The following is a 25,136-nucleotide window of genomic DNA, read 5'->3' as shown; positions in this document are numbered from 1 at the left end:
CCCCATGTTTGGTCAGGCTGGTCTCAAACTCCTGACCTCAGGTGATCCACCCGCCTTGGCCTCCCAAAGTGCTGGGATTACAGGCGTAAGCCACCTTGTCTGGCCAGTTTTTATGGATACTTTTAATGGATATGTTAGTGATGAAAAATCTTAAACATGGGTGTCTTCAAGCAATGCAGAATTTTAACCAGGCAATATTCTTATCCTGAAATCTGGATTTATTATTATATAGCCCTTTATTCTCTCCTAAATCAAGCATGCTAGAAAAAACAGACTATGAAGAACAAAATATACAGACTAAATAGAAAATATAACTGCATGCAACATATTATTATTTTACAGAAATGGATGTAATAATGCATTCCCAAGAGCTACATTCAAGAAGATTGTGCTGTCTTCCCCAAATTTGTTACCCGTCACAGAAAGATCTTATAACCTACTACAAATGTTTCTAACAGTACTGGGGTAACAAACGTGAAGCCTAACATTTCTGTAAAACAACTAGTTGTTCACAGGAATGTATGCTTCTGACCAAAATGGTGACCCACATTAACTTCTGTAGTAGATTTTAGTGGACCACAATTGGCTACATGGTTATACTATAAGTCAAAGAATGTGGACTTTGAGCGGTTAATCCAAGTTTTTAAAGTTATAAAATGAGAGAAAGAGATTCTTCTGCAATAAGTTCCCTTTGAATCTAACTCAAAAATCACTATGCAGAGATAATGAAATTTATGTTTTAGAACTTATTTATAATTTGTCTTATCTTTTCAATATTCTGTAAAAGTAAACCCAAACATCCTTGATGTTTACAAAAAGGGTCTCTGTAGACATCTGGGCATATAAAACAAACTTAGGTTTGTATAGGTAAGCACAGAGATGATGCAATTACTAAACACTAATTTGTCTTCACCCAAACTTATTATTAAGAGGAAAATAGGGGCATGGAGCAGGAATTACCAAACTGACCAAATGATCCAGATAAGGGCTCAGCCTTCTGATGTCACTTTGTCTGTGTAAACAGAGTCCAGGGTTAAATAAAGTCTTGGGCAGGGAAAATAACATGGATAATAATCCTCCCCCAGTTTTATCCTAATGAATGTTGTCTTCTTAAATTGTCGCAACATTTGGCCGCTTTCTTTGGATTTTTCCTGCATATACTCCTAAAAATAGAGCAAAATTAGTATTACTTTTCAATGGTAGGTTTTCTATAATGATACAATTTAATGAGTTTTTACTCTGGAACAAACACTAAGCTAGGCAATATACATTATCATATTTAATCATTATATGAATCATCCTGAGGTAGAAATTGTTATGACCATTTTAAGTCTAATAAAACCGAGGCATAGGAGAGCACTTGCCTAACGAACAGAGCTAGAAGAACTCTGATAACCCAGTTCCACCTGATGTGTTATTTTACTTAGCCATTTTGCATGACCACCTCCTACTCTGCTTTGATTAGTGGTTTCTGAATTTCACTATATAAACTCTAGTCAAGCACAAAACATCAAATGAAGAAATGTGTTTTAAAACTAAGTCAAAGATCACTTACGATAAAATCAGAGATTGCAATTTAGGTTTGTAAAACTATAACTAAATGCTTTGCAGCGTACTTTAACATTTTAGAATTCTAATTCAGTCTAAGAGTATGATATTCTATCATAACAAAAATTAGTTTTCTATAAATTGCTTAACAAAGAATTTGCCTCTGTTTAGAGCAAATCAAAACATAATTTCAAATTTGTTTAAAACGTAATTCAGACCATTAAAACTCTAAGCAGGAAAGAGTAATATTTTAAAAAGCGACAATGGATTCCTGTGTTCAGATTCATAGTTAGCATTTTAACCAGCCAGTATCCCAAACTCTCAGTTTATATAAAAGAATACAATTCTGTCTAGACAAGGTGGCTCACACCTGTATTCCCAGAGCTCTGGGAGGCCGAGGTGGGTGGATCACCTGAGGTCAGGCATTTGAGACTGGCCTGGCCAGTATGGTAAAACCCCATCTCTACTAAAAACACAAGAAATTAGCTGGGCGTGGTGGCACGCGCCTGTAATTCCAGCTACTCAGGGGGCTGAAGCAGGAGAATGGCTTGAACCTGGGAGGCAGAGGTTGCAGTGAGCCAAGATCACACCACTGCACTCTAGCCTGGGCAACAGAACAAGACTCTGTCTCAAAATAAAAATAAAAACAAAAAAGAATACAATTCTTTAGTCTCTTTCTATTGTGTAAATATGCACTCACGTGTAAGTAAATCTTTAGAAAACAACAGCAACAGATTTTTGTACTTGTTTAGATACATATTAATTGTACATGTTAATTCAAGGGTTAAGTTCATTTGTATTAATAATTATGTTTCAATGCAATTAAACCTCAATAGTTCAAAATAATGAACTTCATTGTATGTTACTAACTTCAATGACTGCCTATACATCCTTTATACTGTTGAGTATTGCTGAATAAAAACAGTACTTGCATTTTGTTTGTAAGTTCACAAGTGACAAATAGTGGAGATGAAATGCATGAGAAAAGAACATGGAGAGTAGTCACTGTGGTAAATTGATATCAGGCAAAACAATACTAATTCCTCAATGATTTTCCAACTTGCTAGGTTTCAGTGCAATATAGAATATTAACATGAGAAAAACAGAAAATGTCTTAAAATTCCACAGGTCTGGTGTTTGGTCTGAGTCCTTTCAAATGGTTATCTTTCAAACTAGCTTATTCTGACTGCCTCTGGAGTAAGCAGTATCTTCAGCTATGTAATCCTTTAAGACAATTCCATTAACTGTCACTCACAATGATTTCCAAAGATGACCTTTTAAATTACCCTATCTATGTGTGACACTATGAATTACATTCACTACAAACATACAAAAGGTCAGCCATCATTTCAAAGTTATGATCAATAGCTTGTTTCCTCCTAATTTGAAGGAAATCACTTAGTAATAAAAGCTCTAAAATTTGCCTAATTGTATATTAATGGAAAGATTAGAATTGATTAAAGGTTGAATCTTCAATGCCTGGTGATTAATTTAGGTTTCTTGTAAATGTCTAGAAAGCAGTATAGTTAAAGCACAACAATTGGAAAGTATTTTTAAATGGATCACATAATTTTTAAGTGAGCTTAATCAAAGTATCTTAACAAAGATACCTAAAAAATATTACAGCATTTGGTTAAGAGCTTTGAATTAGCTCAAGAATGAGTTTGTCTTCTTGCCACCATAAACAGAATTTTAAAACACAGTTTTTAGTTTAGCTATTACTCCTCAAATAATGAACATAAGGAGAGATTTAGCTCAAGCCTCGGACTGAGCGAAATATGAAGGCCTCCTCCCACTGGCATATTCACATGTGATCTTATAGTCTGAGGGAGAAAGTTTTATCCCCTTATGTGTAGACACACTTCCCCAAGCTGAACAGACAATGCACAGACTTAGCACCAGAGATGATCATTATCTTTTATTCATTAAATAAAAAGGTTTTCTGAATTAAGCATGGCAAATTCTACAATTTTTTCAGAATGAAAAATACATGGTGCTTTCCATAGAAACATTATAGATATCAAGACTGGAATCACACTTTTACTAAGACTTCCTGACTGCCATACAATGCTAAGACCAAAAAACACTAATAAGATGACCATGAATATGCCAAAATTATGGTGGCAAGGAAAGACAATCTATTCCACTTCTGTGGCCTGAGTTATGGGGCAGCTTGTGCACTTCCTTCTATTGAATGGGCTTCAGGAATTCATTTTCTACAAACCTGAAATAGGCACTCTGTTAGGCATTCTGCTCTGTGAAGGCTTCTGTCTATTTTGCACAACCCCCTTCACTGATGTCTTAGGGGTTCTAATTGAATATAAAAAAATTAATAAGTCACTGGCATTAAGGTCTAAATGTTCAAAATTCAAAGAAAGCAATCACATTGCATCAACTGTCCAAAGCACAAATAAGCTTGAAAAGAACTGAAGTCTCATGCATGCGCACAGTAAGGAAAGCTAAACTCTGGCTTCAGCAGGAGACTATAAGCATGAGTCACACTCTGTTGGAGAATCACTTCGGTGATGCTGAACTTACTATATGGATATTTAAAATACTTTATGAGTAAAATGGTATGAAATGAAAAGTAAAAACATGCCAACATAAGACAGTAATTAGAATACACAGTACACCAAGAGGGTTACATTTGAAGACAAAACTTTAAAATATCTTTCCCAATGCTATAAAGAAAAAAATCCCATTTGAAAAACCATTATCCTTTATGTAAAGAACACTAGATTTATTTTTCCCTCTCAAATCTAATCTTGGTTTCCGTAGTTTTCAATACCCGTGGTGTGGCATTCTTACCCTTGTCTACTAAGTAGCCTATGAACAGGTGCATTCTGTCCTTGGTTTGGCTGAAGGACTCTGTTGACAAATTAAATAAAAAATTAATTTAAAAGGATAAATTCCACTTTTTTCCCATTTTCTTTCAACGGATGAAAGATGATGATCATAAGGTAAAATTCAACTATGCAACACGGCCTATATATTACCACAAAGCAGAGCAAATCGACTAAAGCATATTAATATGATACTTACATTTTACTCACTAAGAGTCCAAACCTTAGGTTTTTACAGGCAAAGAAATGTCCAACATATAGACTAACCCTTGTGCTTGTAGATAATTTTCTTATACATATACTTTACAAAAGTTAACTTTTCCTTTCAAACCAGTGAGAGAAGAAAGTATCACTCTCATTTTACAGGAGTAAAAAACAGGTCAGAAATAATAAAGTTCACTTTTTAGCTTTCATTATTATTTATTTATTTATTTATTTTGAGATGGGTCTTATTTACTATGTTACCCCGACTGGTTTGAACCCCTGGGGTTACGCTATCCTCCTGCCTCAGCCTCCCGAGTAGCTGGGATCATAGAAGCATGCCACTGCAGCCAATTTAAGTTAGTTTTTCTTTTTGAGACAGAGTCTTGCTCTATCGCCCAGGATGGAGTACAGTGGTGCAGTCTCAGCTCACTGCAACCTCCGCCTCCCGCGTTCAAGCAATTCTCCTGCCTCAGCCTCCTGAGGAGCTGAGATTACAGGCACGTGCCACCATACCCAGCTTTTTTTATTTTTTTATTTTTTTATTTTTACTAGAGACAGGGTTTCACCATCTTGACCCGGCTGGTCTTGAACTCCTGACCTCGTGATCCACCCACCTCAGCCTCCCAGAGTGCTGGGATAACAGGCATGAGCCACTGCACCCGGGCCAGCTTAAGTTAGCTTTCTAAGGTTTTTAAATAAGTATCAAAGATCCTCTGGACTGTGTAACCGAACTCAAGATATATCACGCTCAAAATTTCAACCACAGATAGTATGTCCTACAAAAGCTCCAGATACATCTGGTTTGACAGCCAGGTATTCATATGAATCTTGAGCCTGAGGACCACCCCCCACCCAATTCAGCAAGAAGTTATCTACTGATGTCAAGTAGAACAAAGTCAACAAAAATGAAGTTTGGGATTTAAAATTTTTTTTTTTTGAGATAGAGTTTCACTCTTGTTGCCCAGGCTGGAGTGCAATGGCACGATCTTGGCTCACTGCAACCTCTGCCTCCCGGGTTCAAGCAATTCTCCTGCCTCAGCCTCTTGAGTAGCTGGGATTGCAGGCATGTGCCACCATGCCCAGCAAAGTTTGTATTTTTAGTAGAGACGGGGTTTTCCATGTTGGTCAAGCTGATCTCAAACTCCCAACCTCAGGTGATCCATCCGCCTTGGCTTCCCAAAGTGCTGGGATTACAGGCATGAGCCACTGTGCCCAGCCAATTTTTTTTTTTCTATAAAAAACAAAAAGCCTCTCATTAAGACTAAGTGATTTTTCTCACCTTGTTTCAGAAGGATTTTGTTTAACCAGAAATTTCTTATTTGGCATTCCCATTTCAGCAGCTCTAACACAATATAAAAATAAGGACATAATGTATTTAGAGAAGGGAGGAAAACATGCTTACAAATGTAATACAGGAGACAGAAACAAATCATCATTTAGAAGCTGGTGTACTACTGGAAGACCTGTACTAAGCATATTAAAGACTCTATTCAAGAAAGAAGAATTTTTTAAGAAGTTACTAAGATATTTTTCCCATTAAGTCTTTATTCCCCAGAAACCTTTAGGACATCAGAAAAAGCATACATTTAGTCACTGAACATAAAGATTAACTGTTTTTAAGATTGATCAACTATCAGTTATATGAGTTGAATGTTGTCAAATTTAGTAAATAAATTCATCTAAGATGAAATGAGATTTTAGCACCTGATTTTATTTTATTTTATTTTATTTTTTTTATTTTTTTATTTTTTTGAGACGGAGTCTCGCTTTGTCGCCCAGGCTGGAGTGCAGTGGCCGGATCTCAGCTCACTGCAAGCTCCGCCTCCCGGGTTTACGCCATTCTCCTGCCTCAGCCTCCCGAGTAGCTGGGACTACAGGCGCCCACCACCTCGCCCGGCTAGTTTTTTGTATTTTTAGTAGAGACGGGGTTTCACCATATTAGCCAGGATGGTCTCGATCTCCTGACCTCGTGATCCGCCCGTCTCGGCCTCCCAAAGTGCTGGGATTACAGGCTTGAGCCACCGCGCCCGGCCAAGCACCTGATTTTAATAAATTTCTTTATATAAAGGGGATTTCTATCAGCTCAACTGCAGAAAAATTAACCCTTCTTTACTTCTAAATTTAAATATGCAAATAGACCAACAGATGACTACAATTAATTGGTTTGATAACTAACATGACGTGATACAAAAAACTTACTTCATGTATTTCTTCCTATCAAGAGACTTCTGTGTTGCAGCTGAAAGAGCCACTCGTGGACTTTTCATTTTATCCTTTAATATACAAAAGTAATGTCAAACTCTACTGGTACCAATTAATACCACTATATTATAATACAGAATGATCCCAAACTGCCTGGAAAAGCTTCTCTCTACTAACATTTTTAATTTAGTTAAATCATCTTGTTTTGTATTTTTGAAGCAGTCTAATTCTAAGAATAATTAGAATTATGTAAATTTTGCTTGCTTTTCCTTTGCCAATTACACTAATTGATTCAAATCACAAACTCTGATATACTTCAAATTAATCTGGAGCCTGTTTTCTAACTCAGACTTCAAAAAAAGTAAAACCCATGTTATAACTGAATTCAAGAAAATTCAATCAGGAGCAGCTGATAGACTGTATAAGCCATCTGAGCAAAACATTCAAAGCTTCAACTCTAAAATCCAAGCAGAAAACAATATGTAATTCTTAAATTATGTAATTCTTTTAAATCTATCTACAGATTTAAATGTTGCTAGTAATTCCAGGAATTACTTGTGCTTAAGAATTATCAGAAGGGTGCTGAAGTCAACCAAAAATGACATTTAATATCAATTATCCTAAACCCAGAAGAACTCTATTCATTAGAAATCATGTAACATACCATTTGCCTGAGCATTTTCTCTTTGCGAACTTCTCGATCATGATGTAGAATAGACATTCTTTCAGTTGCATCCATTACAAAGAATATGTCATGAATACCATACAGGGCAGCTCGCAACTAGACACAAGAAAAGAAAATATTGTATACGTTTAAATGATGAGGTCAGAGTTTAGGAATACTATATACCATGTACACTTACTTATAGAAAAAGGTTAAAATAATTTTCATTGAAATCTATTTTCAGTAATTAAATAAAAAAGGAGAAATATAATATGTCCATGTCTTAAAAGCCTTCAGGAGCCACGTATTTACCTGAGCTAACACTCTTTCCTGAAGTGAAGCATCTTGAGCTGAAACAACGCCTCTCTTCAATGGTGCTTCTGACTGAAAACTTCTTATGAATTCCATAGTATCCTGAAAAAAGAAATGCTCCTTCAAACACACTTTTCTAGAAAGATTTGTGATCACTGGAGTTTCCTTTCTTCTTTTTCTCAGTCAATCCAAAATTACAGTCTTTCCTCAGTATCTGTGGGGGACTGGTTCCAGGAATCCCTCAGATACCAAATCCAAGGATGCTGGAGTCCCTTATATAAAATGGTTATCTGCATATAACCTAAGCACATCTCCCATGCACTTTAAATCATCTCTAGATTAGTTAAAATACCTAATAAACGTACATGCTACATAAATAGTTGTTATATTGTTTAGGAAATAATGACAAGAAAAAAAAATCTGTACATGTTCAGTACAGACACAACCATCATTTGTTTTTTCTGAATTATTTTTGATTCATGGTTGGTTGAATCCACAGATGTGGAACCCAGAGATAGAGGGCCAACTGTACTAAGAACGTAAATAAAACTGTTACTTATTAGAAGTCAAACACCACTCACTTTCAAGCAAGAGAAATACACACAAACTGCTTCATTTACATGTTATTCATAATATTATCTGAGTAAGATTAACAATTATTAGGGGAACCAGCCCCCAGTATTTCTTTTTTTTTTTTTTTTTGAAATGGAGTCTCACGCTGTTGCCCAGGCTGGAGTGCAGTGGCGCGATCTCGGCTCACTGCAAGCTCCGCCTCCTGGGTTCACGCCATTCTCCTGCCTCAGCCTCCTGAGTAGCTAGGACTACAGGCGCCCGCCACCGCGCCCGGCTAATTTTTTTTTGTATTTTTAGTAGAGACGGGGTTTCACTGTGGTCTCAATCTCCTGACCTTGTGATCCGCCCGCCTCGGCCTCCCAAAGTGCTGGGATTACAGGCTTGAGCCACCGCGCCCGGCCTACCCCCAGTATTTCAACGTAGATTCTTTCTATTTTCCGTAAGTGTTGGCTGGCTGAGAAATAAAGAGAAAGAGTACAAAGAGAGGAATTTTACCACTGGGCCTCCAGGGGTTACATCACATATCGGTAAAACCGTGATGCCCACCTGAGCCTTAAAGCCAGCAAGTTTTATTAAGGATTTCAAAAGGGGAGGGGGTGCAAGAACAGGGAGTAGGTCACAAAGATCACATGCTTCAAAGGGCAAAAAGGAGAACAAAGATCACATGCTTCTGAGGAAACAGGACAAGGGCAAAATCAGAAACTACTGATAAGGGTCTATGTTCAGCTGTGCACATATTGTACTGATAAACATCTTAAACAAAAGAAAACAGGGTTCGAGAGCAGAGAACTGGTCTAACCACAAATTTACCAGGGTGGAGTTTCCCAATCCTAGTAAGCCTGAGGGTACTGCAGGAGACCAGGGCGTATTTCAGTCCTTATCTCAACCGCATAAGACAGACACTCCCAGAGCGGCCGTTTATAAACCTCCCCCCAGGAATGCATTCCTTCCCCAGGGTATTAATTATTAATATTCCTTGCTAGGAAAAGAATTTAGCGATATCTTCCCTACTTGCACGTCCGTTTACAGGGTCTCTGCAAGAAGAAAAATATGGCTCTGTTTTGCCCAACCCCATAGGCAGTCAGACCTTATGGTTGTCTTCCCTAGTTCCTAGAAAATCACTGTTATTCTGTTCTTTTTCAAGGTGCACTGATTTCATATTGCTCAAACACACGTTTTACACTCAATTTGTACAGTTAACACAATAGTGGTCCTGAGGTGACATATATCCTCAGCTTACGAAGATAACAGGATTACGAGATTAAAGACAGGCATATGAAATTATAAAAGTATTAATTTTGGAAACTGATAAATGTCCATATTAAAATGAAATCTTCACAATTTATGTTCAGAGATTGAATTAAATACAGGCATAAGAAATTATAAAAGTATTATTTGGGAATTGATATATGTCCATATTAAAATGAAATCTTCACAATTTATATTCCTTTGCTGCGGCTCCAGCCAGTCCCTCCGTTCCGGGTCTCTGACTTCCCCCAACAAACAATCAGACTTCTAAAACTGCCTATTACAGTGACTAAAAAGTGTTTAAGTTCTGAACTAATCTGTTAGCTCAGCTGTCACAAGACTGATAGAAACTAAGACAGAAGCAAAATACAAACAATTTACAGGAATCTTACTTTTACAGTTTGTCGAAGTTGCTTCAGCTTATCTGTCTGCATAAGTCTACGAGTAAGAAATCCTTTTGCCACTGCAGTTATTTTGTTAAATTTTGCTTGTATTTCCGGACTAAAAACCTAGGTGAAAGAAGATAGACACAATGTTTATTGGTGTTCATTTATACAGTCTAAGATAATATAGCTTTTAAGAAAAGATAAATAGATAGATGGACATGTATCATTAAGTTTACCCACTTGAGACCATCTAGTTTTGGCTCTTCCAAAAGGCCTTGTTACTGAGAGTTTAGTCAAGCCACTAGTTGATGATCCCCAGAGGTAGAATGGTGCTTCATTTGCAGAAACAAAGCTATACTGCAGGGCAGAATTTGTGAAACCTAGAGAAACATACATATAGTATTATACCTGATGTCATATAATTAGAATACAAAGAACATCCCAATAAACACTTGTGATACTCATTAAGAATAGCAATTGCCTCCAAAACTGACCCACCTGCCGACTTAAAATATTTATGGACTTTAAAGCTTATGTACCAGATGGATCTTTTCAACACAAAGTGTCTCAGGACAATTGAGATATGAAGATAAGCTCTTTAAAAGGACTAGGGAATTAGAGGTAATTCAAGATCACTCAGGAGAGAGCAAACTGTTTTCACTCGAAGTATATCACCTGCTGCATGAATGATCAGATGGCTCTGAGCCGAATTTCCTGATATTTTCCTAGCAAAGGTATTCTTTGCTCACAAACTGCTCACAAGTCTTTGATCTCCTATCTTGTCATTTTTCACTGGTTACTAAGCAGCTGGCGAAGAGGGTTGGACATGGAATCATTTGAAAACAGGAGATATAATCTTATAGTGTGCCAAATAAATATCTTACTGTAGGATCATTTTCCCAAATGCAAAAGGATTTTTAAATATTTACCAGAACTATTTGAATTTGAAGTATGGAGTGAGTCCGCTTGAGACAGCATTGTTTCCAGCAAACTAGAGTCACTTATTTTTCTCCATTCTAATTCCACTGCACTGTTAATGTCCAACTCAGAGGCTTCCGCTGTCATTGCCTTCTTCTCTTTTAACATTTTCTCCTGCTCTTCTATTTCCTATAGATGAACAGTTTATTGTAACATGCTAAACCTTTTAATTATGTCCTAAAATGATATCATTTTAGGCTTAGCCAAAAGTACATGTAATTATCAGCAATTATTTCAAGTTTTTCTTCCTCAAATTATCCTTCCTTCCTTCTCCCTTCCCTTCCCTTCTCTCTCCTTCCTTCCTTCCTTCCTTCCTTCCTTTCTTCCTTCCTTCCCTCCCTCCCTCCCTCCCTCTTTTCTTTTCCTTTCTCTCTCTCTCTCTGTCTCTCTCTCGTTTTGAGAAACGGAATCTCGCTCTGTCCCCCAGGCTGGAATGCAGTAGCACAATCTCGGTTCACGGCAATCTCCACCTTGTGGGTTCAAGTGATTCTCCTGCCTCAGTTTTCCAAGTAGCTAGGACTACAGGTGTGCACCACCATTTTGTATTTTTTAGTAGAGGCATTATTTCACTATATGTTGGCCAGGCTGGTCTCAAACTCCTGACCTCAGGTGATCCACCCACCTTGGCCTCCCAAAGTGCTGGGATTACAGGCATGAGCCACGGCGCCCAGTCTATAATGTATTTTAATATGTGATAATGTATAAATTATTAATAACTATAATAATATTATAACAAGTGTCATTCTTATTTTTTCTTTTTATAGAGACAGGGTCTCCCTCTGTTGCCCAGGCTGGAGTGCAGTGGCTACACAAAGGCGAAATCATAGCTCACTGCAGCCTTGAATCTCTGGGCTCAAGTGATCCTCCCACCTCAGCCTCCTACGTAGCTGGGACTACAGGTTCATGATACCATGCCCAGCACAAGTGTCATTTTTATGATATAACTCTTGCAGAATGTGTTCTTTAGCACCTATTTACAAAATACCTTTTGAAAATATTAAGCTTTAAATCAAGAATTCAATAAAATATCCTTGATAAATTATGCAGTTACTTTTAAATAAGGATCTAAATATCAAACTTCACATTTTGACAAAAAATACCATTCATGTATCAAAATGACTCCCTTACCATAAGAAATATGGAGGAAAAAATTACAAGTATTCTATACATGACCAAAATTCATAGGTATCCTTGGCTAAATTTCACTTACCAGTCGTATCTCCCCCCACATTCCTCACCTTTTGCAATCTTTCTTGTTCTCTTTCCTGCTCAGCTATGAGTAGTGATAACTGCTGAGCATGCTGTTCTTCTAGTCTCTTCCGCATTTCTTCAAAAGCTAGCATCTTGCTTTTTAGTAACTCCTCGCTTTCTGAAAAGAAACATGTCTCCTCAATTTAGAAAATTCACTACAAGTCTAATGTCTGATATTTTATACCATTCAATTTAAATTATTCTTCTGACAAGAGAGTATTCCTGGATCTGACATAATACAATTAAGATATAGCTGGGTCTCTACTTTGAGCCACATTCACATTTTCCACTCCTTTTATTTCATGATACTCAGTAAAGTAAGACCTGTATTGCATCACCTTTACCCACTCATTCAACAGATCCCATCCTGATCTGAAATGACAGACCCAGGACTATATATTCAGACAAGATTCTCCTGACTCTACTTAACTTTCAGATTTGATTCTCAACTGCATCCTACCACCATTTGTTTTTTTGACACTTGTCCTCCAGGGTCTCTGGTATTGTAGCCTGTAGTTTTGCCTTGTTTTGATTTTCCAAGAAAGTGTTTCTTTGATGGTATAAAGCTTTCTCAGCTTGAGGTTTCAAAAAGGACTGGACATGAAAATTCCAGATATTTTAGTTACTAATTAAGAGAAAACATTATGACAATACAAGCTTCCTACGTAGAAGGTGGTAAGACATGTTGAAATGTACAAATACCAAATATGGGCTGGGCGTGGTGGCTCACATCTGTAATCCCAGCACTTTGGGAGGCCGAGGCAGGTGGATCACTTGAGATCAGGAGTTTGAGACCAGCATGACCAACATGGTGAGACCTGATCTTTACTAAAAAAATACAAAATTGGCCAGGTATGGTGGCGCATGCCTGTAACCTCAGCTACTTGGGAGGCCGAGGCAGGAGAATCGCTTGAACCTGGGAGGCAGATGCTGCAGTGAGCTGAGATCGCACCATTGCACTCCACCCTGGGCAACAAGAGTGAAACTCCGTCTCAAAAAAATAAAAGGAAATTTCCACTCTGTTGGCCTTATGTACTTCTGATATTCACTAAGGCAGCCTCTTGCCTTGCTATGCTGTCTACTTGGAGGATCCAAGTTGGCTCCCCAGATAACAGTCACTGTTTTTATTAGAGCTCTTATAAAGTTGCACAGGATGGGCCAGGGCTGGTGGCTCAAACCTGTAATCCCAGCACTTTGGGAGGCCAAGGAGGGCTGATCACTTGAGCCTAGGAGTTCGAGACCAGCCTGGCCACCATGGTGAAACCTTGTCTCCACAAAAAATATAAAAATTAGCTGGGCGTGGTGGCGCAAGCCTGTAAATCCCAGATACTTGGAAGGCTGAGGCAGGAGAATCGCTTGAACCCAGACCTGCAGTGAGCTGAGATCACACCACAGCAATCCAGCCTGGGTGACAGAGCAAGACCCTGTCTCAAAAAAATAAAAATAAAAATAAAAAATAAAGTTGCACAGGTTTTAAGCAGTCTGACCCAACCCTGTATTTCCCATAAGCCCTAAAAGCTTAATTTACTTGATTTGTATGTCTTCTATATCAGTAATAAAGAATTATGAACCATGACAATAAAGTAAGGAGTAATGAAGGAGAAAAACGTGCTTTAATAAATTGCTGTTAATAGATACAACAGAAACTGAAATAATTTTTATTAATAAAGAATCTTTTTTTTTTTTGAGACGAAATCTGGCTCTGTCACCCTGGCTGGAGTGCAATGGTGCAATCTTAGCTCACTGCAACCTCCGCCTTCTGGGTTCATGCAATTCTCCTGCCTCAGCCTCCCAAGTAGCTGGGATTAAAGATGTGCACCACTACACCCAGCTAATTTTAGTATTTTTAGTAGAGACGGAGTTTCGTCATATTAGTCAGGCTAGTCTCGAACTCCCAACCTCAAGTGATCCACCCACCTCGGCCTCCCAAAGTGCTGGGATTACAGGCATGAGCAACCGCGCCCGCCTAAAGAACCATTTTTGAACCACCTACTCAGAGCCTTATTTCTGATACTCTATCTAATAATTTGTTATTAAAGTGTTTACCGAAAGGCCAACTACATGAAGATCGCACTACAAATGAAAAAGCAAACTGAAATAAACATTAGAAACTATAGTCCAAAAGAAAGACCTCATAGCAATACAGTGAATTAAAACTGTAAGTGATGTTTCAGGCAGGACTGTTTGGCGCTAGGTGCAGTGGCTCACACCAGCACTTTGGGAGGCTGAGGCAGGTAGATAGCTTGAGGCCAGGAGCTTGAGAGCAGCCTGGCCGACATGGCGAAACCACATCTCTGCTAAAAATATTTATTAGCCAGGCCAGGTGGCACGCACTTGTAATCCCAGCTACTCTGGAGGCTGAGGCACGAAAATCAATTGAACCCAGGAAGCAGAGGTTGCAGTGAGGTGAGAACCCGCCACTGCACTCCAGCCTGATGACAGAGCAAGACTCTGTCTCAAAAAAAAAAAAAAAGAACTGTTTCCTCCAATTATTAATATTCTCAATAATACCAAGTGGACTATGAAAGCTTCATCATTTAAATAAGAAGATCCATCCAGGCATGGTGGCTCACACCTGTAATCCCAGCTACTCAGGAGGCTGAGGCGTGAGAATTGCTTGAATCGGGAGGTGGAGGTAGCAGTTAGCCAAGTTTGTGCCACTGCACTCTAGCCTGGGCAACAGTGCCAGACTGTCTCAAAAAAGAAAATCCTGGCTGGGTGCCGTGGCTCATGCCTGTAATCCCAGAACTTTGGGAGGCTGAGACAGGAGGCTCACTTGAGCTCACGAGTTTGAGATCAGCCTGAGCAACATGCCGGAAACCACATCTCTACAATACAAAAAATACAAAAATTAGCCGGGCATGGTGGCATGAGCCTGTAGTCCCAGCTACTTGGGAGGATGAGGTGGAAGGATGGCTTGAGCCCAGGAGGCGGAGGTTGCAGTGAGCTGAAGTCATGCCACTTCACTCCAAACTGGGGTGATAAAGCCAGACCTTGTCTCAAGAAAATCTTTAAGAAAGCCTATCAAATGGCAATAAACTGCAGCTGACTATAAGCTTTCTAATAAGATAAAATTAAGTGCCTATATGAATAAAGACCATTTTTTCCCCAAAAATGTCAATTATTAAAATAAAGGTATCATCCGCATAGCAGGTATCAAATGCTTCAAGGATTCCTTACCTTTGGAACTAGTTCCTAATATTTTATTCTTGTTAATGAAGACAGATCCCTTAGGGTATCTTTTTTCTGGCAAATGTTGCCTTTCTTGTTCAGTTATTCCGCTTGTTATGACATAAGGGCAGTTTTCTTTTTGCACACCATCAATATCCAAATCAAGTCTCCGTTTAACTTTCTCAAAACTGTTATCCAAAAATTGTTCATTTCCACAGGACACCATAGGTGTGTCCATCTGCTGTCTCATATTCTGGTTTTGCATCAATAAAGGAGAAGGGTTTTTTACATCATAAGACTTATTCAGTTCCGTTTGCAAACTGCAGTTTTTCTCTAACATATTGGCTGGCTTGAGTCCACTCACAGTTCCAAAGTTTGGACTTGCTATACACTGACTGCTGGCATATGGTTCATGCAGCTTTGGCATCACAGTGCAGGTACTGTTCATTTTGTGTGCACCTCTCTCTTCGGATGTTAACTGACCTTCCACAGTAGCAAGTCCATGAGTAACTTTATTTTCTAAATGATTTCCTGAAGATTGACATACCTGATTTGATTTACCTAAAACCACATCTTCTTTGACTTCAGATGTATTTTTGCCCACATAAACCTTGCTTGAACAAACTCCTGCTAAATCAATTGGTAACTTTGGCAGAATTTCGGGCACATTTGTTTTTTCATCAGTATCTTGAACAATTAAGTCCATTGCCTGTTCTTTTCCTTTAGGGCTTAATTCACAGGCATTTATTGGGTTATTTATAAGTATATGACATGCTGATGATGTCCTGGAACGTCTTCGGTGCATTTTAGGACTCATACTTGGCTCTGGACTAGGTAATTTGGCATATGAACCTGTAAGACTTTTGATAACATTATTTTCAGTAACAAAAGTGGGAATAACTTTAAAATCAGAATTAGACTCTAGAACAGTGGAATGGCCAGTTCGTACAGGTATGTCCACTTTCGAAAAGCTAGCTAAAACTGGCATACTCATGCTGCTTGCTTGAGTGGAAGCACCTTGGAGAAGAACATTTGATTTATTAAGGCTTGGTTTGTCAGGAATAACTGAGACACAGTGTTTGCCTGTCAACTGGGCCTTCTCTTTTACACAGTCAGCCACTTTAACAGCATCATTTTCTTTGTCTAAATGACTCTCATTAACAATTCTCATCATACTACCTTTCAGACTGCGTCTAGATTGTTCTCTTTCTATATATTCCTTTGACTTTTTCATCAGATTCTGAAGACTCATTACATAGGGATCTGGGGTGACTTCTGCCAAAAGTGGTAGATCCTGTTGTTCATTTACTGAGAAGAGACCATCAGAAATAAGAGTTTCTTGTGGAGTTGCTGAAGAGGTCTTTGGAAAAGCTTCATTTTCTACATGACTAATATTGGAACTATCACATTGCTTCGGAGAATTAAATCCTTCTGAATCTCTAGCTAAGTCTGTTCCATTAGTTTTACATTGGTCCTCATCATCCAGTGGCAAAATCCCAGCTATCTTATCAAGCTTTGCTGCAGTAGAGTGTTCGGTATGGCTTGGAAAGCTATTTGGAAATGTAGCAGGAACATTCAAGTTTCTGACTTCTGAATTAGAGTAAACCGTTTCCATCTCCCACTGATCAAAATCACTGGCATTAGGTGCTTTTCTAACCTGAAACAGGAAATTTAAAAATTAATATTTCCTCATTGCACAAAGTCTCTGATTTCACTGTTTTCTAAAATGAAATTGAAGATTCAGAATTCTGACATTTCAAAACATAAAGAAAAACTAAGATGACAGGTTTCTATGGTATCCTGTATCACAGGGGGCTCAAATTATTATTGAAAAAACACCCACTGGTCATCCTGCCTAAGTTATTAAAAGACTTATGAAAAGAAACTTATCTAATCTGATACAAATATGAACATATATATGTGTATACACACACAGATATATTCATATATCCATGTGCAATTTAATCTTAGAATAGAAGCACTTTCCTTAAATTTCTTCTATTCATGTTATTAACATTACCAACTGTTCCTCGTAGGATAGGTATCATCCAAGGATAATAATATATGCAATAAACAGCAAGTAATGAAATGTCTTACATAAATGATTCCCTCTCTAACAAAAACTAACTTGTCCAGGACACTGATTAAGCAAAACTGATTCAGTAATAAGACTCCTCCACCCACATGCTTACTCCAAAATTTAACTAAAATCCCTCCATAAAATGAGGGAAATTTGTAGTAAACAATAGCCCAGCCATGAAGCTTAAATTATTTAGAAATAAGAAATATTTGAACTTAAAACTCAATTCATTAAAACAAAATCCAATTTGATTCATTGATGCTTAGTTAAAACAGCAAGTTGTTAATGAATTTCGGAACAGCCAAAATAGGTAAACATTTGGTAGATGATAAAGATGAGAACTACATATATGAGAAAAAGAAACATAAAATATATGTAAAGCTGGGAGAGGTGGCTCATGCCTGTAATCTCAGCAGTTTGGGAGGCCAAGGCAGGTGAATTGCTTGAGTCTAGGAGTTCGAGACCAGCCTGGCCAACATGGCAAAACTCCATCTCTACAAAAAATACAAAAATTGGCCAGGCATGGTGGCAGGCACTGGTAATCCCAACTACTCAGGAGGCTGAGGCAGGAGAATCACTTGAACCCAGGTGGCGGAGATTGCAGTGAGCTGAGATCACACCACTGCACTCCATCCTGGGTGACAGAGTGAGACTCTGTCTCAATAAATAAATAAATAAATATAAAAATAGATATTTTGTATCTAAATGATCCAACTTTGCAAAAGAATAAAAAGAGAACTACGATGGCTTCTAAAGGTAATTATACATCCATATATTAAACTGGCAAAAATCATAGTATTATCATATGAATATAGACATCAAAAGCCTGAATATTGGCCCGGTGCGGTGGCTCACGTGTGTAATCCCAGCACTTTGGGAGGCCAAGGCGGGCGGATCATGAAGTCAGGAGATCGAGATCATCCTGGCTAACATGGTGAAACCCCATCTCTACTAAAAATATAAAAAATTAGCTGGGCTTGGTGGTGGGTGCCTGTAGTCCCAGCTACTCGGGAGGCTGAAGCAGGAGAATGGCATGAACCCAGGAAGCGGAGCTTGCAGTGAGCCGAGATTGCGTCACTGCACACCAACCTGGGCAACAGAGTGAGACTCCGTCTCAACAACAACAAAAAAAGCCTGAATATTACAATATTTTTTGGTTGTTTTGTATGTGCTTATTTTTTTCTAGACCACATGGCTCTCCTATTTTACCTTACAAATCCCAAGACAGGTAATGGTTTCCAGGTACTATGCAATACACAGTACAACAAGACATACTTAGTCACAACCTCAGGACCAAAATAAAACAAAAAAGATGCAAAAAGGTTTCCAGGTACTATGCAATCAACAGTACAAGACATACTTAGTCACAGCCTCAGGACCAAAATAAAACAAAAAGGATGCATATTTACGAAATCCATGAACATGTTCACAGGTTTAAGTAAAACAGATGATTTCCTTATATAAAATATTTCACATTTGTGATATTCGGAAGCTATGTTGTTTATACGTCACTAAAATGAGCCTTTAGTTAGACAAGCTAAATAACAACAAGAAAAAACTCTATCATAGAATCTTAGGTTTTACAGGTGAAGCAGAAATCTAATTGTTTTATATAAAATTTTCCTATCTGAGTAATTAATTCATTACAGTTCAACATTATATATGCTCTTTTAACAATTTTATTAGTAGTATATTTTATCTTCCCTCAATGGACCAAAAACGATACGCCATTTTCGTATCAATCACAGGAAATATCTAGTAAGTAAAAAACTCACCTCTTATAGTTAAATTAGCACTACTCAATCCATTTTTTAAACTTAATACGGACAGTAATGAAATCTACTACCCACACACCATATACTACTGTGAAAGGGAAATAAAATCTCAGGACCCCAAACTCAACTATGTCAAATGAGAGTCACTATAACTCTCAGACTGTGTCTAGATTGTTCTCTTTCTATATATTCCTTTGACTTTTTCATCAGATTCTAAAGACTCATTACATAGGGATTTCAAGTAACTGAAATGGAAAATCACATGTCAAAGGAAAAAGTAAAGCTTAGGAACTGAGTCACACAAAAACTGCTTTCCTTTTATTCCTAAACAGATAGCTGCAAAATAGAAGGCCACCTATCTACCCAGGTAGCCTCTCTTGCAAATTGCTCACAAGGAAATTCCTTGTAGGCCCCAAAATCTTTACACCAACCCAGAGTTCTGCTGAATCTCACTCTGACAAGATACTGACAAAGACCAAAGATGACTAGAAATCATCCCTTTGGAGACAAATGTATATTTGACTTCTCCTCTACTCTGTTTACTTTATCCTATGTAAAATGCAGATTTATTGAGCTTGAGATGAATGCATAGCTGACTGTTCCTCTACCCCCACCTTTCACATGTGACATGTGGATTCAGTGAGTGCTAATCAAAACCTCACAAAAATGTGACCACTTATCTCACTACCTACCCTACATTTTTTTTCTTTCCTCTTTCCCCTCCTGCTGTTCTTTCCCCTTTAAATACTGAAGTCCTCAAAACCTCTTTTGGAAAAGCACAAGCCACAGATCCTACTGCAACTTTTGTCTCTTTTTCCTTGGCACATCCTCAACCTTGGCAAAACAAACCTCTAAATCGATTGAGACTCGCTTCAGTCATTTTCTTTGGTTTACACTACCAACAGAGAAATGAGCCCTTAAGGTTCATTATACATGTGTCATCTAATACGAATTATACAGACAAACCACAAACTCTTAAGATTATGAAAAAACAAAAAGATGTTACACAGCAGAACACTCCTACATGTTGTAGAAATTATTCGTTCGATCTAATTCATTTGTTTTTCTTTTTAGTACAAAGTGATCCACATGTCAGAACAAATTGTTTATACAAATCTAAAAATAACTGCACAAGGTGTAGATGTGTTGTTTAAATAGTTTTTAGACAGGATGCATCTAAACAATTCAACGTATCTAAACTGCATTTTGTGTATCTAAGAGCAGAATTTTCACCAAAAAAAAATTGGGGGCAGTTATTTACTTAAGCAAAGAATGAGAATAAGGTAATTTAGCCAATAGTCTAATTAGTTTGGCCAATAATGCCCAATTCTATCATTTTGTCACTGAGAATTCAATGTTTTTAGAGTCACAAAATGCAAACAATAAGCAATTATATTCAGTGTATGGTTCCATTGTGCAAATATCCTCTGATTCAAGTACTGGGCAACACTAACAAGCAAGTGCATTCTCTTTGGAGTAACTGAAATGGAAAATCACAAATTATGAAGCTTCTCAAACGTAACAGTAAAGTACATTAGTAATTAGTTAAGTGCAAATATATTTCAGAAAAATTATCATCAATGCTTATCTTATTATTTCTGTATTATAACTGAAACTGCATAAATCACACACCTGAACATTGTCAAGAATCTCCTGGACACGAGTCAGTAAAGTTTTCTTCCTGTTAACCTGCTTTCTTGCTTCTACATCAAGTGCTTTCTGCTTTTCTTGTTGCATTTCCTTTCTTTTCTCAACGTTAAGCTGCAAAACATCATAAAAATGTAATTATTTCCCACGATAAAAATATCATAAAATTGGGAAGTTCTGAATCACAAAGATGAAAAACATGTGCAACAGGCAAAACTAATCTACAGTGAAAGAAATCAGAACAGTGGTCTGGGTACTGAGTGGGATGGGGCATTAGAGATCTTTCCATGGTGAAGAAAATATCCTGTGTGGGTGTGAGTTATACATGTGTATGCCATATATCAAAACTCATGGAACTTTAACACTTCAGATCTGTGTATTTTGCTATGTGTAAATTATTTTCAATTAAAAAGTTAAAAAGAAAAAAAGTTTGTTCACTAATCAAATGTTCTAAAATGACAGAAATAAAATTAAAGCCCTTTTGGCCACTGCTGAGTTTTTTATTACTTCACTTGAATACTGACTTGAATATTACTTCACATTCAGTATCCTTTTTTTTTTTTTTTTTGAGACTGAGTCTTGCTCTGTCACCCAGGCTGGAGTGTAGTGGTGCGATCTCGGCTCACTGCAACCTCTGCCTCCTGGGTTCAAGCAATTCTCCTGCCTCAGCCTCCTGAAGAGCTGGGATTACAGGCATGCACCACCACACCCAGCTAATTTTTGTATTTTTAGTAGAGATGGGGTTTCACCATGTTGGTCAGGCTGGTCTCGAACTCCTGACTTTGTGATTCGCCCACCTCGGCCTCCCAAAGTGCTGGGATTACAGGTGTGAGCCACCGCGCCTGGCCCACGTTCAGTATCTTATTTTACTGGGTCAATTGGATTCTACAACTTTTAATTTTCTAACCAGTGCACAATTTAACTCTTTGCTGCCTCAAAAAATGTCCAAAGGTTTAATGATAAAAGAAACAGATAATGTATTATTTGCCTACAAAATCAGAACACGTCTTTTCTTTCACCTCACTCTATCTTCCGATAAAAATATAATGTACCTAAAAAATGGAAGGCTTCTAAGCATTGTATCTCTTTATAATGGATTTCAATCTTAATTATTAAGTCCTAGGAAATTAAGTCACTGTTAACAGTCAAGACTTATTGTAGACTTACACAAATAGAAAATATATCATTAAAAAATTATTTCAAAAGTTGCAATATTCACCTATCAAATACAACATAAAAATGTGGATTAGGTCCATAAACATCAGATTTTGCTTACAAATAACTAACAGATGGAGTCATAGACCCCATACAACAAGCCTCAGACATTTTGGTCCACATTAAATCAAGCAATATGTTATCAAATAGCTGGCAAATATGTTGTTTTAAAACTTTTTCCTAATGCATGGTACCAAAGAATCATTATACAATTTACTTGCTAATCAAGAGGAGAAAATGCGTACTTTAAAGAGCCATCTGGCAGTCACTACTGTAAGCAAGTGTTCAAACTAAACATCACTAATAGAGGGCAACTAAACATTATGTAACTTCTGATTTAATTTAGTATGAAGTGTAGGGCATCATCTCCAAAGAATTCCTTATTATTTATTTTTTTGTTTTTGAGATGGAGTCTCAGGTTAGAGTACAGTGGTGCAATCCTGATCCCTCCTGGGTTCAAGCAATTCTCCTGCCTCAGCCTCCCGCACAGCTGGGATTACAGGCAACCGCCGTCATGCCCAGCTAATTTTTATATTTTTAGTAGACAAGGGGTTTCGCCATGTTGGTCAGGCTGGTCTCAGCCTCCCAATGTGCTGGGATTATACTCATGAGCCACCCCGTCCAGCCCCATCTTCAAAGAATTCCAAAAATCTTTTAACCTGTTTATCAAACTTCACTTTCAGTTCATAGGAACTACAGGGACTAGAGAAACAAGTTAAATATCACTATTAGGAAATGATGAGACAAATCCAAGATCTAAGGAATTCTACAAGACAATAGCTCTGGTCTCTTTAAAAATTCAGTATCACAGTTTTGGTTTTTTTAAAAGATAGTATCTCACTCTGTCACCCAGGTTGCAGTGCAGTGGCATGATCAGGGCTCACTGCAGCCTCAGTCTCCTGGGCTCAAGTGGTCCTCCCACCTCAGCCTCTAGAGCAGCTGAGACTACTGGTGCACGCCACTACACCCGGCTGATTTTTGTATTTTGTGTAGGTATGAGATTTCACCCTGTTGCCCTGGCTGGTCTCAAACTCTGGGGATTAAGCAATGCAATACACCCACCTCAGCCTCCCAAAGTGCTGAGATTACAGGCGTGAGGCACCATGCCCAACCAATAAAAAAAATTGTTTTTAAGACATAGAGGAACTGTTCTAGATTAAAATAAAGAAACATAACAAGCAAATACTAATTATGAACTTTGGATCCAGATTGGGGGAATACAGTTATAAAAGGCATTTTGAGCACAAATGGAAAAATTTAAATATGAACAGAATTATTAGACATTATTAAAAATTATTAATTTTCTTAAGATGTGATAATGGTATTGGGGCTTTATATATGAGAATGTCCTTATTTTTAAGAGATGTATACCAAAATATTTAGGGAAGCAGTGTTAGGTCTTTGTGGTTTTCAAATAGCTAGGCAATTTTTTAAAATGTATGTATGTACACACACACATACATGTATATAAAAATCACAAACACAATAGAGCAAAGATGACAAAAATGTTAAATATTGTTTAATCTAATGGTAAATCTACGGTAGGTCACTGCACTATCCTTTCAATTTTGCTGTATATTTGAAAGTTTCATTACAAAAAGTTGGCAGTTAGCTCTGGTGTCTTTAAAAATTCAATTAAATTGGCCGGGCGCGGTGGCTCAAGCCTGTAATCCCAGCACTTTGGGAGGCCGAGACGGGCGGATCACGAGGTCAGGAGATCGAGACCGTCCTGGCTAACACGGTGAAACCCCGTCTCTACTAAAAAATACAAAAAACTAGCCGGGCGAGGTGGCGGGCGCCTGTAGTCCCAGCTACTTGGGAGGCTGAGGCAGGAGAATGGCATGAACCCGGGAGGCGGAGCTTGCAGTGAGCCGAGATCCGGCCACTGCACTCCAGCCTGGGTGACAGAGCAAGACTCCGTCTCAAAAAAAAAAAAAAAATTCAATTAAATTAATTAAAATTAATCTCTTAACTCCTGTTATACCAAAACATAAATTTAAAGCTCACTTTTTTCTAATATTAGTTTGTGATTTAAAATAAAGTCATATACATTTTAAAATATCCAATTAGTATCAAACGGTATATGATGAAGTGTCTTCCCTATTATCCTATATTCTCTCACCACTCCCCAGAAAAGGAATAGCCATCCTTTAAAAAACCCAAATGGTTAACTTATATTGGGTACCTCTTATGATCCAGGTGGTATTCTAACCATTTTATAACTACGCATTCATTTAATCTTCAAAATAGCCTTGTAAGATAGGCACTATTTTATCCCCATTTAACAAATAAGAAAATGGGCCACAAGTTTACACAGCAAGTAAGTAGCAAAGCAACGATTTGGACCAGGCCAGAAGGCTCCAGAGCCTAGGCTTTTGTTTTTCTTTTTTTCCTTCTTTTGGGACAGGGTCTTGCTCTGTAGCCCAGGCTGGAGATTTTTTCCTTCTCTTGGGACAGGGTCTTGCTCTGTAGCCCAGGCAACAATGCAATCCTGGCTCCCTGTAGCCTGGAACTCCTAGGTTCAAGGAATCCTTCCACCTTAGCCTTCGAGTAGCTGGGACTACAGGCACATGTCACCGCGCCTGCCTAATTTTTTAAAATGTTTTTGTAGAGATGAGGTTTCACTATGTTAACCAGGCTAGTCTTGAATTCCTGGTCACAAGCAATCCTTTCCCTTCCAGCCTCTCAAATAACTGGGACTATAGATGTGAGCCACCGTGCCTGGTCCACAGCCTGGACCTCTAATCGTGACTCTATACTGCCCCTGACAGCATGCTGCACACAGTGTTTTACACTAGATCATCAAGATCCTTCCATGCCTCAACATTTACATCTGCCTTACTGTAATGGTAAGTAAGAGATTTTATAAAATGGACCACAGTTAAACTACTCCACTACTGATGGACATTTAGGTTGTTCGTCAACCTTTGCTATTTTAAACAATGCTAATGTAACTCTGTACTTACTTCTTTAGGCTCACGTATAATTGTAGGATACACCCAAAAATGGAACTGCTGACTCAAAGGCTATGTATGCTTT

At 38.0% G+C, this 25,136-nt stretch overlaps 1 protein-coding gene across 8 annotated transcripts in view; it reads right to left on the bottom strand.

Annotated features, from left to right (window-relative positions):
* Window positions 1-311: 311 nt before the first annotated feature.
* The window catches only part of LOC105484971 (centriolar coiled-coil protein 110), a 29,213-nt gene continuing 4,388 nt past the window's right edge, over window positions 312-25,136 (bottom strand). For 2 of the 8 annotated variants that reach the window (XM_011747076.3, XM_011747077.3), the window contains 13 exons: window positions 20,868-20,996; window positions 15,390-17,037; window positions 12,197-12,327; window positions 10,910-11,087; window positions 10,221-10,360; window positions 9,987-10,103; window positions 7,774-7,875; window positions 7,462-7,578; window positions 6,795-6,868; window positions 5,875-5,937; window positions 4,357-4,416; window positions 3,773-3,858; window positions 312-1,163 (listed from right to left, as the gene is read on the bottom strand). In XM_011747076.3, the coding sequence (XP_011745378.2) occupies window positions 1,111-1,163; window positions 3,773-3,858; window positions 4,357-4,416; window positions 5,875-5,937; window positions 6,795-6,868; window positions 7,462-7,578; window positions 7,774-7,875; window positions 9,987-10,103; window positions 10,221-10,360; window positions 10,910-11,087; window positions 12,197-12,327; window positions 15,390-17,037; window positions 20,868-20,996 (2,898 nt within the window). In that variant the 3' untranslated portion in view covers window positions 312-1,110. The remainder of the gene's footprint in view (window positions 1,164-3,772; window positions 3,859-4,356; window positions 4,417-5,874; window positions 5,938-6,794; window positions 6,869-7,461; window positions 7,579-7,773; window positions 7,876-9,986; window positions 10,104-10,220; window positions 10,361-10,909; window positions 11,088-12,196; window positions 12,328-15,389; window positions 17,038-20,867; window positions 20,997-25,136) is intronic. The other 6 variants (XM_011747078.3, XM_011747082.3, XM_024793850.2 and 3 more) reach the window with 4 other exon arrangements.

The sequence above is a fragment of the Macaca nemestrina genome, chromosome 18, assembly GCF_043159975.1.
Source record: "Macaca nemestrina isolate mMacNem1 chromosome 18, mMacNem.hap1, whole genome shotgun sequence".
Lineage (NCBI taxonomy): Eukaryota > Metazoa > Chordata > Mammalia > Primates > Cercopithecidae > Macaca > Macaca nemestrina.
The sequence above is the reverse complement of the archived record's forward strand: the minus strand, read 5'-3'. Positions and strand labels throughout refer to the sequence as shown.